The sequence below is a fragment of the Phocoena sinus genome, chromosome X, assembly GCF_008692025.1.
Source record: "Phocoena sinus isolate mPhoSin1 chromosome X, mPhoSin1.pri, whole genome shotgun sequence".
NCBI classification, from domain to species: domain Eukaryota; kingdom Metazoa; phylum Chordata; class Mammalia; order Artiodactyla; family Phocoenidae; genus Phocoena; species Phocoena sinus.
This window is the reverse complement of record NC_045784.1, coordinates 101,729,396-101,747,114: the sequence shown is the minus strand read 5'-3', so window position 1 is coordinate 101,747,114 and position 17,719 is coordinate 101,729,396. Positions and strand designations below refer to the sequence as shown.

Genomic DNA, 17,719 nt, shown 5'->3' with positions numbered 1-17,719 from the left:
AGCAAAAGAAACTCAGAGGGGGTGCCATGCAATGCAGAAGGAAAGAACAACAAGTGTCCTATAAAGCTGTAAGAATTAAAAGGATGATTTATATAAGCTCTTAGCACAGTGTCAGTCCCACTCTAAACCTGAGGAAATGGTAGCTATGATGACGATGATGATGACGATGATAATTCATCTACTAAAGGCTTATTTGTTGCTCCTTCCTTCTGGTCACCAAAAAGAAAATACTGGCTCTTAAGTAAATAATAAAAATCCAAGGTAAGAAGCCCAAGGTCTCACTTGAATTAAATGTAAATTTGGATGAGGGTCTGAATCTAAAAACTGGGTGGGATTAAAGTAACTAAACTGTTGCTGTTAAAAACTGGTAATTATTCGGGAATTCCCTGGCGATCCAGTGGTTGGGACTCCGTGCTTCCACTGCAGGTGGCACGGGTTTGATCCCTGGTCGGGGAACTAAGATCCTGAAAGCCACATGGCGTGGCCAAAAAGCAAACAAACAAAACCCCGGTAATTACTAAATTGGGCTCAAGCTTCCTATGGTTTCTGTATTCCCTCTCCAGATCTAAGGCACCAGCATCCAGTTGCCCAAGGCAGAGACCTGGGACTAAGACCTGTTAACTTTATGTCACAATCACCTTTTTTTTTTTTCCCACATATGTAACCATTTATTGAGAACATTCAAAAAAATATGGAACGCTGCACCAATTTGCGTGTCATCCTTGCGCAGGGGCCATGCTAATCTTCTCTGTATCCTTCCAATTTTAGTATATGTGCTGCCGAAGCAGGCACCACAATCACCTCTTGATCTTGTTCTTATTCAACATCATGGTGACTACCTTACTTTGTGCTATCATCACTTCTTTTTTTAAAAAAATAAATTTATTTATTTATTTATCTAACTCTTTTTTTTTTAATTAATTTATTTATTTATTTTTGGCTGTGTTGGGTCTTCGTTTCTGTGCGAGGGCTTTCTCTAGCTGCGGAGAGCGGGGGCCACGCTTCATCGTGGTGCACGGGCCTCTCTTGTTGCGGAGCACAGGCTCCAGACGCGCAGGCTCAGTAGTTGTGGCTCACGGGCCCAGTCGCTCCACGGCAGGCGGGATCCTCCCAGACCAGGGCTCGAACCCGTGTCCCCTGCACTGGCAGGCAGACTCTCAACCACTGTGCCACCATGGGAGCCCCCCACCATCACTTCTTGTTTAGACTATTTCCAAAGCCTCCTACTTAGTTTGTTTGTTCTACCATCTGTCACTACCCCAATCCAGGGATTCGAAACCATTATTGTGCCATAGAACCATTTGGCAGTCTGAGAAAGTTTCTGGACTTATTTTCAGAATTAAAAAAAAATATTTTATTTTACTTTTAGCTACGTCGGGTCTTAGTTGTGGCATGCGGAATCTTTGTTGTGACATGCGGGATCCTTTGTTTTGGCACGCGGCTCTCTAGTTGTGGCTCACATGCTCAGTAGTTGTGATACGCAGGCTTAGTTGCCCCGGAGCATGTGGGATCTTAGTTCCCCAACCAGGGATCGAGCCCGCGTTCCCTGAATTGGAAGGCAATTCTTAACCACTGGATCGCCAAGGAAGTCCCTCAGAATCGTTTTGTGTTTTTTTTAAATAAATTTTATTGATTTATTTTTGGCTGCATTGGGTCTTCGTTGCTGCAGGCAGGCTTTCTCTAGTTGCGGCGAGCGGGGGCTACTCTTCGTTGCGGTGCGCAGGCTTCTCATTGCGGTGGCTTGTCTTGTTACGGAGCACGGGCTCTAGGCGCGCGGGCTTCAGTAGTTGTGGCCTGTGGGCTCCAGAGTGCAGGCTCAGTAGTTGTGGCGCACGGGCTTAGTTGCTCCGTGGCATGTGGGATCTTCCAGGACCAGAGCTCGAACCCGTGTCCCCTGCATTGGCAAGCAGATTCTTAACCACTGCGCCACCAGGGAAGTCCTTCTCAGAATGTTTTTAAATGCATAAAACAAAGTACACAGGATGATAAAGAAAACCAATCACACTGCAATACAGCTATCAAAATATTTTCTAAAAGAAATGTGTACTATAGCAACATACAGGATTAACAGAGTTCTTGTGGGTCTACTGTAATTTCAAAGAAGTGATGAGTACATAAATGATATTTCGAGACATCTGCATCAACTGCAGTGTGATATGAAACCATCTTTGATTTCTATTGGTGACCAAGTCACAGGTACTGCTAATGTCACTGTAGTTTGTTGTCTACATTTGTAAATAAAGAAAGCACTACATTTCAGAGTTTGATGAAAACGAAGTTGTGGTTTTTTTTCCATCCACGTTCGTACCCTGTGAATTCTATACATTGACCCTTGTGGACCCCAGGTTAAAAACCCTTACCTTAATCTATTGGTGCAAAAATGCTTGAAGTGACTGTAGAGATCTTTATTTCTAAATGGGGAGAAGAAAAGGATAAAAACGGGGAACATTAACATCCAAAACGTGTGCCATTAATTCCTGTACATTTTGCCAAAGGTGGGTTACAAAGTCAGTCTGAGCTTCCTAGCAGCCAAGGGAATGTTCTGTCCAGAACTTTCTCAGTTTAAAACCTTGATTGGGGCCGTGATCCTTAGTACTCTGCGTTGTATAAAACCTTGATTGGTTATATAGTGCTGTATGTCAATTATATCTCAATATAACTGGAAAGGAAAAAAAAAACCTTGATTGGCAGCCTCTTGCCTAGTCTAACGCCCCATGGCCAACACCACTGTACATTCCCAACCCGTACGGCCCAGCCTAGTGGACACAACCGCCGAGCAAGAGCCGGGGGCCAACCCCCTAGTCCACTCCGGCGGGGCGTTCCCAGCCCCCACCCCTAGGCGCGCTCCCTCCCAAACGCAGGACCGAAGTCCCTTGCGCCGGGACATAACCTCTTCCCCGCCCTCCTTGGGGATAGCCCCGCCCACTCCGCTCCTCCCGCCTTCGGAAGGGTTTCTGCCTTGGCAGTTATCACAGACTGTCTGTCTCACCCATGACACAGGGTGCCCCTGGCACACTAACGGGGTCCTGAAAAACCCAATTACGGAACTGAAGCAAAGGGAATTCCATTTCGCACGAATGAGCGCTGTTTCCCACGGCCTCACGGTAGCTTGCGCAAAGAGCGGCCGCCAGGGGGCGATGGTTGGCTCATGGCGTGTCCTCCCCAAGCCCGGCCCCCGGCGGCGCCCTCTAAAACACGTACTTCCGCTTGATTCTCCCTCTTTTCTCTTGTACCTCCATCCTATCTGCGGCTGGATTTGATCATCGCCATGGTAAGTCCATCCATTACCATCGGGTCTGGGGTGGCTTTACGAGATCTGGGGTCCCCGCGAGCTCGCCGATGCCGCGGGCTGCGCCGATGTGCGGGACCCTTTTTAAGGCCTTTTCCAGAGGAGATGGAGTTGGGCCACGGCTCCAGTCCGAGGGCCTGCTGGGAAGCGAGCGAGCACCTGGGGAGGGGCGGGCTGCCCCGGCCCCGCGAGGTCCGAAGGGGCGCTCTGTGCTCCAGGCCACTGCTCAGGCGGGCAGGGATTCCCGTTTTTCCCGGAGCGAACTCTGTTTCGGGGGCAAGGAGAGAAGTCGAGGGGGTACCCCAGAAATCGTGGCCTGACTTCGGGCTGCCTGCGACACGCGGGATGTTCCTGGCATCGAAAAGGCAATGTAGGCTGCTGGTTTTCGAAGACTGTTTTTACTTGGGGGCCAGGATCCTTCCACGCTATGAGATTACAGGACTTTTTAGCCCTTTGTTCAGGGACTTGAACGTCACCTCGTAGAAACGCCTGGATCAAGGGGTGATGTACTCTGAATGTGACGGGAAGCTGGGAAAGTCATCCTTGGGAAAGTGACGTTTTAAATAGAGTTAGAATTAATACCAAAATGGTCAGAGGCCTAGAACAGATTTACCGAAGGTCAGGGACTTTGTGTAAATCTTTTTTTCTTTTTTTTTGCCGCTCCGTGTGGCTTTTTGGATTCCCGACCAGGGATCGAACCGGGGCCCCCAGCAGTGGAAGCGTGGGATCCTAACCACTCGACCACCAGGGAAGTCCCAGTACTCTGGTGTATAAAATAGTGCGCTGAGACTCACTGACTTGCAAGCGATTGTTCCTGAAAACCACGTGCTTTAGTCCCCGCCATCTCTGACTATAGTCCTCTCAGTCCTGGGTTGACAGCAGGGAAGACTGGAACACGCCCTAGCCTTGGAGCAGAGAGGACCTGGGTTTGAATCCCAGCCAAATCTGCACATTAATACTCTGCTTTGGGGCAGGTTACCTACCTCCCTGACTACTGATTTTTCTTTGAACAGTGGGAATTATGGTATCTGCCTCCGGAGAAGTGAGGAACAAAGCAAAGGGCTGTGATGGGTTTAGCATCGAGAGAGTTGTTCTTGGTATATGTTAAGCATTTGAATATTTGTTGGATTTAGGGAGTTCTTGACTTTGAATCATTGGAGCAAGCTCTGGTATTGCTGTTAAATTGATTGCATTTCCTTCCCAGTCTTCTCACAAGACTTTCAGGATCAAGCGATTTCTGGCCAAGAAACAAAAGCAGAATCGTCCCATTCCCCAATGGATTCGAATGAAAACTGGTAATAAAATCAGGTAAAGGCAAACACTCCCCACCCTTGTGTTTTGTTGAACTTAGGATTACTTTGGGGGTGTAAATGCACAATTGAAAGTTATATGCAGTTTAATTCGTCCTGAGCCACCATTCTGAAATTCTTTTGGGGTTTTTTTTTAATGTGCTTCTTCTGGGTTTCTGGACACAGTCAGCCCACAGCTGAGCTTAGGGGCAGACACTCCTCCAATATTTGTTAATTTCCTTGTTGTCTTCAGTCTGAGCCAGAAATCACCACCCACTGTAGCTTTATAGGCCAATTAATTGCAACCTTTGGTTTATCGTGTCCTCATCCAGTGATGGTAGGACCTGCCTTTATAGTTGTGAGGAATGAAAGAAATATATATAAAGCTCAGTGCCTAGCTCAATAGAGGGTACCTGCAGTTATCAGATGCTGGTCTCTTGCTCTGTGGTCTGGCTTTTTGTGTGTGTGTTGTCTAACTTTTAAAATGTATTGAAAGCAGGTTGCAATTACAGTGTTCCGTTTCGTGGAAGTACTGACATAATCCTGCTGAAAGAAAATCTGTGTTGATCATTTTTGATTTTGCCTTTTATGGGGGTAAAATCATGACAGATTGACATGAACATTTCTGAGATGGCCTTAGCTCTGCAAATAACTTGGCTGTGGTATTGAAGTGACTGAGGGTGTTAATGTAGTATTAAAATTATGCAAGAGCTTTTTTGTATGTGTGACCTATTATGTAGAATTACTGGTTTTGATATAATTTAGAAGGGGAGGTTATATGTCTCTGGGTCTACCCCAGGTCTGTTGAATCAAAAGTGAATGAGCGTACACTTGGGGAGAGGAGAGAGCTTCTCCACTACTTAGTCCCTATAAGGAACCAGTGTGTGTTTTCCTTATCCTGGAATCATTTTGAGAGGTAAAAAATTGCTTTGACTAGTTCTTTAACACATCTAGCAAATCGTTTTTTACTCTCCAAAAAGAACTCCAAACTTGTTAACGGTAAGGAAAGTGGAACCCTTTTTCTTTCAAAGACTTTTATGGTACTTTAAGGCAAAGTTTGTGGTCAGTAAGAGCAGCTAAATTGAGGTCAGACTGCCTTTGTAATTTGTGATTTCCTTCTGTGTAGGTACAACTCTAAGAGAAGACATTGGAGAAGAACCAAGCTGGGTCTATAATGAGCCTCACATATGAATTCACACACATTATCAGAACATCACTAGTGTCTGGAACAGCTGCCTGTGTTTGATGCTCTCTCCTCTTGAGCTTTCCTCACCACTGCTCACTGTGTAGCTCAGTAATAAACATGTAAACCTTTTGTTGGAACTGTTATTGTATTATTCTGGTTTGTGATGATGTACTGAATAAATACTCCTCCTATCAGATGTAACACAGGACTGTCCGATGATAGAAATGTTCTCTAGTTACCAGGTACTTAGAAGTATGTCTAGTAAAAGTAAGGAACTGGTTTTTTTAGATTTTGTTGTTTAATAGCTCCCTGTAACTAGCAGCTCTTATACCTACTGTTATGGGAAGTGCATGTATGTGTCATCCTCATACCTGAGGGTAGCACCTTCTTAAAATAAAAGGCTTTTGTGGGTGGGGGGCATGCCACGATGCAGGCAAGGTCTTAGTTCCCTGACCAAGGATCGAACTTGTGCAGTCTTAACTACTGGACTGCCAGGGAAGTCCCATAAAAAGCATCTTCATATACTATTCTGTGGTGCCAGTCCTCAGAGTAGGAATCATGTGAGCCAGGGATTGGCAAACTGGTCTGCTGACTGTTTTCATATGGCCTGTGAACTAAAGTTATGCATTTTAAAATTTATTTTAAAATAAATTTATGTATTTATTTTTGGCTGCGTTGGGTCTCTGTTGCTGCGCACGAGCTCAGTAGTTGTGGCTTGCAGGCTCAGTAGTTGTGGTGCATGGGCTTAGTTGCTCCGTGGCATGTGGGATCCTCCCGGACCAGGGCTTGAACCTGTGTCACCTGCATTGGCAGGCCAATTCTTAACCGTGCCACCAGGGAAGTCCCTCCATTTTTATTATTTATTTATTGCAGTATGTGGGCCTCTCACTGTTGTGGCCTCTCCCGTTGCGGAGCGCAGGCTCAGCGGCCATGGCTCACGGGCCCAGCCGCTCCACGGCATGTGGGATCTTCCCGGACCGGGGCACGAACCTGTGTCCCCTGCATCGGCAGGCGGACTCAACCACTGCGCCACCACGGAAGCCCGTCCCTGCATTTTTAAATGGTTGAAAGAAATCAAGAGTATTTTTGACATGTAATACATTCAAATTTACAGGCCAGGCACTATTCTAGGTACTTGAGTTTAACTGATGGATAGACAGATGTCCGTTAGGCTAGTAATGGGCCAATACACAGGCCATATCTAATGTCTGGGAAAGATGGGAGGAAGCCAGAGTGCCCCAGCTAGTTACCTGTGGAATTAGGCTGGAACTGCCGCAGAGGAAGGGGGGTCAGGTTTAGTGCTAACTCCCTACCCAGCTTGTAGGGAGCCTGCACTGGACAGAGCCAATAAAGCAAGTGACAGGAGCTGTCAGAGTGCAGCAAATGGTGGTTGCACCCCTTGCACAACCAAGGGGCCCCTGACCTGTAACCAAACTAGGAGGCTCATGACCACGGTCCTTAAGAAGGACCACTGTGCTCACCAGAATTTTGAAGGGTGGGCTGCAGAATACCCACCAGCCCAAGAACGTGGGAGCTGCCAACAGATCTTGGAAAAACACTTCCACTTCCTTTACAAGCTCCTAGATTTCAAATATTTTCTCTTATTGCATCAGTGTTTCCTTCATATTCAAAGACAGCTGCCACTGTGTGAACAGCAGTTGGTAAATGTGCTAAAAATGTTATTCAAGTCCAAGGCAGAGGGACTTGATACAATTAATTGACAGTCATGTGATGGAAATTTCTAACCATTTTGGAGTATTAGGAATACCTCACCCTCACCATTCAGAGTAGGTAGGCTCCTCGCTGAGCCCAGGGAGGTCATGACAAGGCCGAGGTCACACGGCAGAGGGAGCTTTCTCTATAGACCTTGAATAAGGAGGATTAAAATTGAAAGGGAAAATGATGGACACCAGGGTTGGTTGGCCGTGTAAAAGGGGTTTCTTTTGAGCCTGGGGTTGGACACAGGTCCTGGATCCAGTGGTTCCTCACTGCCTCGTGCAGTAAGTGCTGGTATTTGTTTCCTCGGTGGACTAGATTGCTGCTTCCTGAAGGGAGGAATGGGAGCTTTGAGACATTTAGGACTTATATTTACCTATAAGAGGTGCAGCATAAGATCAGCTTTTAAAAGACAGTCAACTCCGTGGTGATGCTGGCCATCCCTCGATGGCCTACCGAGAAGCAGGCAGCAGCAGAGTGGTGGCCAAGAGTTAGCAGTCTGGAGTGACAAGACCGCATAGTCTGCATTCAAATCCGGCTCTTCATGCACCAGCTGTAAGCCTCGGTGTCATCTGCAAAATGGGACCTCCCTCAGAGGGCTTTGAGGATGAAGTTAATGCACTGAAGCAGTTGACTCAGTGCCTAACTAGGAAACGGGGAAGAGGAAGGGGGAGTAAGCAGGATTAAAGTCTTGGTGTGGACCCCTCCCCAGCAGACGTGGGCTGTATGCTGGATAAAGCAAAAATAAGACACAGGGACTGAAGACAGTGGGAAGGGGCAGGTCGTCAGGGGGGACATCAGGCAGAGCTGGCATGGAGTTGGTGCTTAGTGTCAGCCTTTGGAGAGATGCCAGTTCCCTTCTAGTTCCAGGATTTGAATTTGGAGTAGAGTAACCCCTCGAGGTCTTGGAAAGAAAGGAGGTAGGGTGACTTGAGGACTAAAATCCTGGGCCTTACACTCACCTCCAGGTGAATCCCACCTCTGTTACTGAACCGGCTGTGGAAACATCAGGAGACTTATCCAGAATCATACCTACTTCGGGTTTGTAAGGATTGAATGATAATGTCGGTCAAGGATCAGTCCTAGCAGATAATTCTCCCATTTTACAGATGAAAAAAAGTTAAACAATTCTCAAACAAGAAAATAAAATTTAAAAAAGAGAAGAGCTTCCCTGGTGGCGCAGTGGTTGAGAGTCCGCCTGCCAATGCAGGCGACACGGATTCGTGCCCCGGTCCGGGAAGATCCCACATGCCGCGGAGCGGCTGGGCCCGTGAGCCATGGCCGCTGAGCCTGCGCGTCCGGAGCCTGTGCTCCGCAAGGGGAGAGGCCACAACAGTGAGAGACCCGCGTACCGCAAAAATAAATAAATAAATAAAAGAGAAGAAAGGGGAATTCCCTGGCAGTCCAGTGGTTAGGAATTGGTGCTTTCATTGGCCAGGGTAAAAAAAAAAGTCCCACAATTCTCATTCCTGCTGATAGCAACTAACAGTTTGAGTACTTAACATGGCAGGTAGCTGCTGTCAGCAGGAATGGCAATGAGAACCAGACTGAACAGGAAGTAGATTTTCTTGGAAAGAACAGGGTGAAATATTAACCATTTACCCTTCCCTGAGGGTGTTTTAGCCCAGAGAAGGAAACATGAAGCCCCTGCTTATACAAAACGTTGGGTATTTGGGGAGCCAGAGGCAAGTATGACCCTCACAGGTATTGCAGTCAAGAGAGCGTGCCGTGCATCTGTACCTGTGCACATCAGATATGCCCGTCTGGGAACGGAGGGAGGGAGGGTGGGTGGCAAACCCTCGGAGAAAACTAATCGATGCATTACCGTGTGTTTACAAAGGGTGAAGGAGGAATGAGTTGCCTGGGGAGTTGCGGGAAGGCCTCACCCAGGTTCATGAGGCGGCAAATGGTGTGTGTGCGCGCATGCGTGGTTGGTAGGTAGGTAGCTGGGGCTTAAGGCACTAGGGAAAGAATCTGGAGAATCGGGCACATCATGAAAACTCAGGCATAACGAGTAGGTAATGGCACTGTTCTCACTACTCACCCTCTGTAGGAGCACCTCATTCACCACACTGGCGGGCCGACACCTGCACTTGAACTATGGTCACTGATGAGGCCACCTGCAGCTGCATGTCCAAAGCTGTCGCTTGAGACCCAGGAGCAGTGGGACAGGACTTGTGCCTCAGCCTGACCCTAAGTGGAACTGCGTTCTCTCTTTTTTTAATTAATTAATTAATTGATTTAGTTGTGGCTGCATTAGGTCTTTGTTGCTGCGTGCGGGCTTTCTCTACTTGTGGCGAGCGGCGGCTACTCTTCGTTGCAGTGTACGGGCTTCTCATTGCGGTGGCTTATCTTGTTGCGGAGCACGGGCTCTAGGTGCGCGGGCTTCAGTAGTTGTGGCACTGCGCCACCAGGGAAGTCCCAGCCCCATTTAATATTAACACATGGCTAATCGTGAAAGCCACAGTCACAGTGCAACCTACCTTACCGTTCAAATGAAAGAAGACAGGCATTACCAACAGTTAGGTACCAGAGTAACGGAAGTAAGACAAGATATAGTCCCAGATTTACAGCTACAACGAGCCTGCTACTAACAAACCACGTCAGCTTTGGGGACTTCAGTTTTCTGCCGCTCAAAATGAGGAAATTGGTTCTAAAATCATGAACCTCTAATGCTACATTTGTAAGTCTCTAAATGTATATCTGATTCATTAGAAAAAGTGTTTCCACTGGGGCCACCAAAGGGAGAAAGTCATTGGAACAGAACGCAAATGACCTACAAAGAAACAACTATTAGTTTAATCAGAAAGCCTGTGGATCTAGTTCAAGGTCAGCTGCCTCCGACTCCCACTTGTTCATTCCGCAAACACCCAATACAGACTACGAGGTGGATGCATGGCGCTGGGTGCTGGGTGCTGGGCTGCAGGGGTGAGCCACATCCACAGGCCCCCATTTTCACCGGCTCACAGTCTGCAGGGGACAGACGAGTGTGCAGACAGCCACAGCCCCTGATGCTAAGTGCTGTGCTGAGGAAGGCACTAGGTCCTTGGGAACCTGCCCTGAACATGGGAGTGAGGAGCTGAGGAAGAGCAAGCTGAGCCCCGAAGGCCAAAGAGGAGTTAGATCTGGCGGGTGGAGTGTGGTGTGTTCATGTGCTACACAGAGGATACAGACTGTGAAAAGGCCCAATCAGGAGAAAGCTGGGAGGGACTTCCCTGGTGGTCCAGTGGTTAAGACTCCACGCTTCCACTGCACGGGGCGTGGGTTCGATCCCTGGGCGGGGAACTAGATCCCACATGCCATGTGGGCACCCCCCCAAAAAAAAATAAATAGAAAGCTGGGAGAATTTAGGGAACTGAAAGTCACTCTGTGTGGCAGAAGTGTGGGAAGGGGACATACTCCGGGGTGGCGGGAGAGGGGTGCCCAGAGGAAGTAGTAATGAAGGAGGAAGCTGGAGAGTAAGCAGAGGCCAGATCAGTGGGAGGCTCAAAGCCTTTAGACAGAGCTTGGATTGCACCTTGAGGCCCAGAAAAACATTGAAGGGCTTGAAAATGGACAGATGCCTATCGGGTTTGGGTTTAAGAAATAACCGGGGTTAGTGCGTCGAGTGCTAAGATCAGACTGGCTGGGGATGGGGCAGCATAGGCTAGAAGTAGAGACTAGTAAGAGGCTGTGGTTTGTAGTCCGCATGAGAAAGGATGGTGGCCAGCACTAGGGCAGAGGCAGTGGAGATGGAGTTAAATGGACAGAGGAGAGATTTCGTAGAATCAACAAGACTCGTGACTGAGTGTAGGAGAAGAGGTAGAGGGAAGTGGCAAGGATGATGCCCAAGTTTCTGGCTTGAGCAACATGGTGGTTGGTGGTGTCATTCGCTGAGAGGGAAAGACCATGAGAATAGTTTTCTGGTGGGAAAGCAGAGTGGTCAAGGGTTCAGTTTGGGGTATATTTAGCACAGGATGGCTGTAAGCCTTCCAGGTGAAGATACTCAATATTGACAGTTGAGTAGTGAATATTCGCGTCAAGAGAGAACTGGAGAAACCTGTGGGGTTAGAGGAGGGGTTTTGTCTTGAGTGACAGCTTGTTCGTATAATGATGTGAAGGGCACAGAAGGGAAGAAGTAGGAACACAGAGTGGACAATACAAATCGTCAGTGGATCAAAGCTCCCAAGGGCTGGGAAGTGATGAGTCAGAGCACAGGAGTAGGGATTTGTCTCACAGAGGAGGAGAGCCTAGGAGTTAAGAGGTCAGACTCTGGAGTCTGGGTTGGAACACTTGGTTCTAACACCTTCTAGCTGTGAGAACTTGGGCAAGTCACTTACTTTCCCTGAGTCTCAGTTTTCCTTGACTATAAAATGGGGAAATTATGAGAACCTCGGAATTTCAGTGTGACGATTAAAGGAGATAATGCATGCAATATACTTACTATCGACTAAAAAAAAAAAACCCTCAAAAACTCCCACAAGCTAAAAGTTGCAAGTTATGTTTTATTCGGGAACCTTAGTGAGGACTACAGCCCAGGAGAGACAGCCTCTCAGAGAGCTCTGAGGAAATGTTCCAGAGAGCCAAGGGAGGAGCCACGATATAGAGGAGTTTTTGCTGGAAAAAAAATATAGTCAAACATCAGAAGATTACTGCTAATCACAAAAAAACAGACCTCTCAAGTTAATGATTTCAGCACTTTTCTATGTATGGGAAGATGCAAGAGTCTGGGCTCATGGAAATCATTCCTTAGATATGCATCTTAACTATCTAGGGCCAGTATCCTGTTTCTCTTCATCCGAATTCCCCTCAGGGCGCGCGGTCGGGACGTCTGCAGTGGCTGATGGTTTGATGGCGGGCGACATTCTTGTTTACTGAAATGGCACGCAACCTTTTTTTTCTTGTTTACTGAAATGGCACGCAACCTGCATTACCACAGTGCCTGGCAGGCAGTTAACACTGCATCAGTGGTAACTGTTATAACAGGAGCACAGGAAGGGAAAAATGGGTGCACGTGCAGATCAGTTCATAGGTTTGGTTGCAGGAAGCTGAACAAATTCTTTTTAGGTGATTTCCGTCTTTTTAATGAAATAGAAAGTGAGGTTATCTACGGGGGGGGGCTACCTGCTAAAGTCTCTTTGGGGTAGAAAAGCCATTCATTTGGCACTGACTAGGAGATAGGACAGTCTCTATCAACAGAGGGTCAACAGACTGCCAGCCACTTAAATCATCAAGACTTGCTTTTAAATTAAAGTAAAAATGAAAACAGCGGAATGACTCCTCATTTTGTAGTCTAGTACCAAAACTTGTAGATTACAGGGCGTTCCCTGGTGGTCCAGTGGTTAGGACTCGGGACTTTCACTGCCGTGGGCCCATGTTCAATCCTTGGTCGGGGGACTAAGATCCCGCAAGCAGTGCAGTGTGGCCAAAAAATAAAACAAAATAAATTTAACTCAGTTATCTTAAAAAAAAAAACTTGTAGAGTACATATTCAGAAGTATTTGTTCATCTGATTTTTTTCCTGATCTAGTTTTTTTTTTTTTTTTTTTTTTTTTAATTTATTTATTTGTGGCCATGTTGGGTCTTCGTTTCTGTGCGAGGGGCTTTCTCTATTTGTGGCAAGCGGGGGCCACTCTTCATCGCGGTGCGCGGGCCTCTCACTGTCACGGCCTCTCTTGTTGCGGAGCACAGACTCCAGACGCGCAGGCTCAGTAGTTGTGGCTCACGGTCCTAGTTGCTCCGTGGCATGTGGGATCTTCCCAGACCAGGGCTCGAACCCGTGTCCCCTGCATTGGCAGGCAGACTCTCAACCACTGCGCCACCAGGGAAGCCCCGATCTAGTTTTTTAAAAATATATTTATTTATTTACTTATTTGGATGCACCGGGTCTTAGTTGCAGCATGCGGAATCTTTTAGTTGCAGCATGTGAGGTCTAGTTCCCTGACCAGGGATCGAACCCGGGCCCTCTGCACTGGGAGCATGGAGCCCTGGCCACTGGACCACCAGGGAAGTCCCTCTAGTTTTTTAGTAGACTTTATTTTTTAGAACAGTATTAGATTTCGAGAAAAGTCGAGAAGATAATATACAGTTCATAGTTTGTTCAGATTTTTTTTTTTTTTGCGGTACGCAGGCCTCTCACCGCTGTGGCCTCTCCCGCTGTGGCGCACAGGCTCCGGATGCGCAGGCCCAGCGGCCATGACCCACGGGCCCAGCCGCTCCGCGGCACGCGGGATCCCGGGGCATGAACCCGCGTCCCCTGCATCGGCAGGCGGACTCCCAACCACTGCGCCACCAGGGAAGCCCCTATTCAGATTTTTAAAGTTTTTACCTAATAGCCTTTTTCTGCTCCAAGATCCCATCCAGGATACCACTTTGGCATATAGTAGTTATGTCTCCTTAGGCTCCTCTTGGCTGTGATAGTGTCTCAGATTCTCCTTGTTTTTTTTCTTGTTTTTTTTTTTGCGGTACGCGGGCCTCTCACCGCTGTGGCCTCTTTCGTTGTGGAGCACAGGCTCCGGACGCGCAGGCTCAGAGGCCATGGCTCACGGGGCCAGCCGCTCCACGACACGTGGGATCCTCCCGGACTGGGGCACGAACCCACGTCCCCTGCATCGGCAGGCGGACTCTCAACCACTGCGCCACCAGGGAAGCCCTCTCCTCGTTTCTGATGACTGCTGTCGAACCCAAGTTCGTGGGCCCAATGTACAGTGAGGCCAAACAAACCAAAACGTTTGAGTTTGGATCAGAACTCTTTGCTTGGCCCTAGCAATAAACCTTTCTCTGCTCCAAACTCTGATGTTTCTATTTGTTTGGCCTCACTGTGTGTCAGGCCCATGAACTTGGGTTCAACAACATGAGCTTGACAGTTTTGAGTACTGGTCAAATATTTTTTAGGATGCCCCTCTATTGGATTGTGTTTGATGTTTTTCTCGTTATTAGACTGAGGTTATAAGTTTTGGGGAAGGAGGATCACAGAGGTAACGGGCCGTTCTTATCAGATCATTTCAAGGGTATGTACTCTCACCATGATTTATCATCATTGATGTTGACCTTGATCAACTGGCTGCAGTAGTGTTGGTCAGGTTTCTCCACTGTACAGTTACTCTATCTTCCCCCTTCCCGACTGTACTCTTTGGAAGTAAGTCACAATGTGCAGCTCTCTTAAGAAGTGGGGAGTTATGCTCCCCCTTCTTTAACTCTTCAAGGGACGAGTAGCTCCATAAATTACCCAGAATTTTTCTGCATGGGAGATTTGTCTCTTCTTCCCTGTTTACTTATTCTGTCATTTGTTTATATCAAAATGGACGTATGGATTTTTATTTATTTATTTGGCTACGTCGGGTCTTTAGTTTGTGGCAAGCGGGATCTTTGAGTTGTGGAATGAGAACTCTTAGTTGCGGCCTGTGGGATCTAGTTCCCTGACCAGGGATCGAACCCCGGCCCCCTGCATTGGGAGCGTGAAGTCTTAATCACTGCGCCACCAGGGAAGTCCCAGTATGTAGCCTTTTTGAATTGGCTTTGTTCACTTAGTAATAATGCATTTAAGGTTCTTCCGTGTCTTCCACTGGACCACTAGGGAAGTCCCTGGATGTTTATTTTATACTTATGGTATAATCCACTACTTCCCCAGCCCAGAATCAGCCATTTCTCCAGGGAGACAAGGAACCTTGGTTCCTTTTATTGGGGAATGGTATTAGAAACCACCATCTAGGCATTAGATATGTTCCATCTGAATAAACTTTAATTTGATCACAAATTTATTATCTTGGAGTAACACAGTTGCTTTTTTTATGAGTCAGTGTTCACCCAGAGAAGCACGACAAGTAGGAGATATATAATGAGGGTTTTATTGCAAGGAATTGGCTTCTGTGATTATGAGGCCTGAGAGGCAAACTGGGAACTCCCAGGGCAGGCCTTCAGGAAAGGCAGACAGGATCTCACAGGCATGGCTGTCCACTGGGTGAAGCTGCTACCCACAGGCAGAATTTCTTTTCTTGGGAGAGCCTCAACCCGGCTTTTAAGGCTTTGCACCTGATTAAATCAGGCCCACCTATGTTATCTAAGATAATCTCCTTTACTTAAAGTGAGCTAACTGTGGACTTTAATTACATCTGCAAAATACCTTGACTGAAACACCTAGATTAGTGTTTGAGTAACTGGGGGCTAGAGCCTTGCCAAGTTGACATATCAAAAAAACCATCACACCCTTAAAATGTTCTGAATTAAGGAGGACCTTATCTGTTGAGTGTGCTCCATAAACGTACATTTTCTGGATGACTGAGGAGTGCGCCCATACGAACCCAAGCTTTTAGACTGTTACCTATTTAGGATGTGTCATAAACTTCTCTGCCTTCTTCAACAGAGATACTAAACACTTTAACCTGGTTGTAATGACCCAGGGCCCCTATGTGAACACCATTTATCACACTGAACTGAGCTTACAGGGTTGCTTCAGGGCCTCTGAGGCCTGGAAGGAGCCTTATCTCCACACCCAGGGACCTCATTGCTCTAGTTCTTCTAATTCCTCTGTCAGCTTTCTATTTATATACTTCTTCCTCCTTCCCTTTCTGAAGGCCGCCCCTCCTCACTTCTCTTTCATTAATTCAATAACTCTGTGTTCTCACTGCTCTCTAATCTAAGAGGACATTTCTCTCTGGTTCTTTCTGTTTTTTTTTTTAAGTAACAGTTTTAATAAGATATAATTCACGGAGTATACAATTCACTCATTTAAAGTGTACAGTTCAGTGGTTTTTAGTATACTCACAGATACGTGCAGCCATTACCAAAGTCAATTTTAGAACATTTTCATCACCTTAAAAAGAAATTGCCGGGAGACTGCGGGTGGCGGAGTGGGGAAGCTTCGGAGCCGCGGAGGAGAGCACAGCAACAGGGGTGCGGGGGGCAAAGCGGAGAGATTCCCGCACAGAGGATGGGTGCCGACGGGCACTCACCAGGCCGAGAGGCTTGTCTGCTCATCCGCCGGGGCGGGCAGGGCTGGGAGTTGAGGCTCGGGCTTCGGTTGGAGCGCCGGGAGAGGACTGGCGGCGTGAACACAGCCTGAAGGGCTTAGTGCACCACGTCTAGCCGGGAGGGAGTCCGGGAAAAAGTCTGGAGCTGCCGAAGAGGCAAGAGACTTTTTCTTCCCTCTTTGTTTCCTGGTGCGCGAGGAGAGGGGGTTAAGAGCGCTGCTTAAAGGAGCTCCAGAGACGGGCGGGAGCTGCTGCTAAAAGCGCGAACCCCAGAGACGGGTGCGAGCCGCGGCTAAAAGTGCAAACCCCAGAGATGGGCGCGAGCCTCGGCTAAAACCACGGACCCCAGAGACGGGCGGGAGACGCTAAGGCTGCTGCTGCGGCCACCAAGGGGCCTGTGTGCGAGCACAGGTCACTCTCCACACCCCTCTTCCGCGGAGCCTGTGCAGCCCGCCACTGCCAGGTTCCCGGGATCCAGGGACAACTTCCCCGGGAGTACGCACGGCGGGCCTCAGGCTGGTGCAACGTCACGCCGGCGCGACGTCACGCCGTCACGCCGGTCTCTGCTGCTGCAGGCTCGCCCCTCACTCCGCGCCCCTCCCTCCCCCCCGGCCTGAGTGAGCCAGAGCCCCCGAATCAGTGGCTCCTTTAACCCCGTCCTGTCTGAGCAAAAAACAGACACCCTCCAGCGACCTACACGCAGAGGCGGCGCCAAATCCAAAGCTGAGCCCCTGGGAGCTGTGAGAACAAAGAAGAGAAAGGGAAATCTCTCCCAGCAACCTCAGAAGCAGTGGATTAAAGCTCCACAATCAACTTGATGTACCCTGCATCTGTGGAATACGTGAGTAGACAACGAGTCATCCCAAATTGAGGAGGTGGACTTTGAGAGCAACATTTATGACTTTTTCCCCTTTTCCTCTTTTTGTGAGTGTGTATGTTTCCGTGTGAGATTTTGTCTGTATAGCTTTGCTTCCACCATTTGTCCTAGGGTTCTATCTGTCCGTTAAAAAAAATTTTTTTTTCTTAATAATTAATTTTAATAACTTTATTTTATTTTACTTTATCTTCTTTCCCTTTCTTTCTTTCTTTTCTTTCTTTCTTTCTTTCCTTCCTTCCTTCCTTCCTTCCTTCCTTCCTTCCCTCCTTTAGACAATAAATCATCCCAAATTGAGGAGGTGGGCTTTGAGAGCAAGATTTATGATTTTTTCCCCTTTTCCTCTTTTTGTGAGTGTGTATGTGTATGCTTCTGTATGAGATTTTGTCTGTATAGCTTTGCTTCCACCATTTGTCC

The 17,719-nt window shown here is 47.7% G+C and overlaps 1 protein-coding gene and 2 non-coding genes across 3 annotated transcripts; 2 read left to right on the top strand and 1 right to left on the bottom strand.

Annotated features, from left to right (window-relative positions):
* Positions 1-685: 685 nt before the first annotated feature.
* LOC116748219 lies at positions 686-792 on the bottom strand. The gene has a single exon (XR_004348230.1). It is a non-coding gene; the product is annotated as a U6 spliceosomal RNA (small nuclear RNA).
* A 2,329-nt stretch (positions 793-3,121) lies between these two features.
* On the top strand, positions 3,122-5,901 carry RPL39 (ribosomal protein L39). The gene is made up of 3 exons (XM_032621019.1): positions 3,122-3,271; positions 4,494-4,597; positions 5,705-5,901. The coding sequence occupies exons 1-3, from the start codon at positions 3,269-3,271 to the stop codon at positions 5,751-5,753; spliced, it is 156 nt and encodes a 51-aa protein (XP_032476910.1). The 5' UTR covers positions 3,122-3,268; the 3' UTR covers positions 5,754-5,901.
* Positions 5,071-5,203, top strand: LOC116748179. Its single transcript, XR_004348191.1, has one exon. It is a non-coding gene; the product is annotated as a small nucleolar RNA SNORA69 (small nucleolar RNA).
* Positions 5,902-17,719: the final 11,818 nt, after the last annotated feature.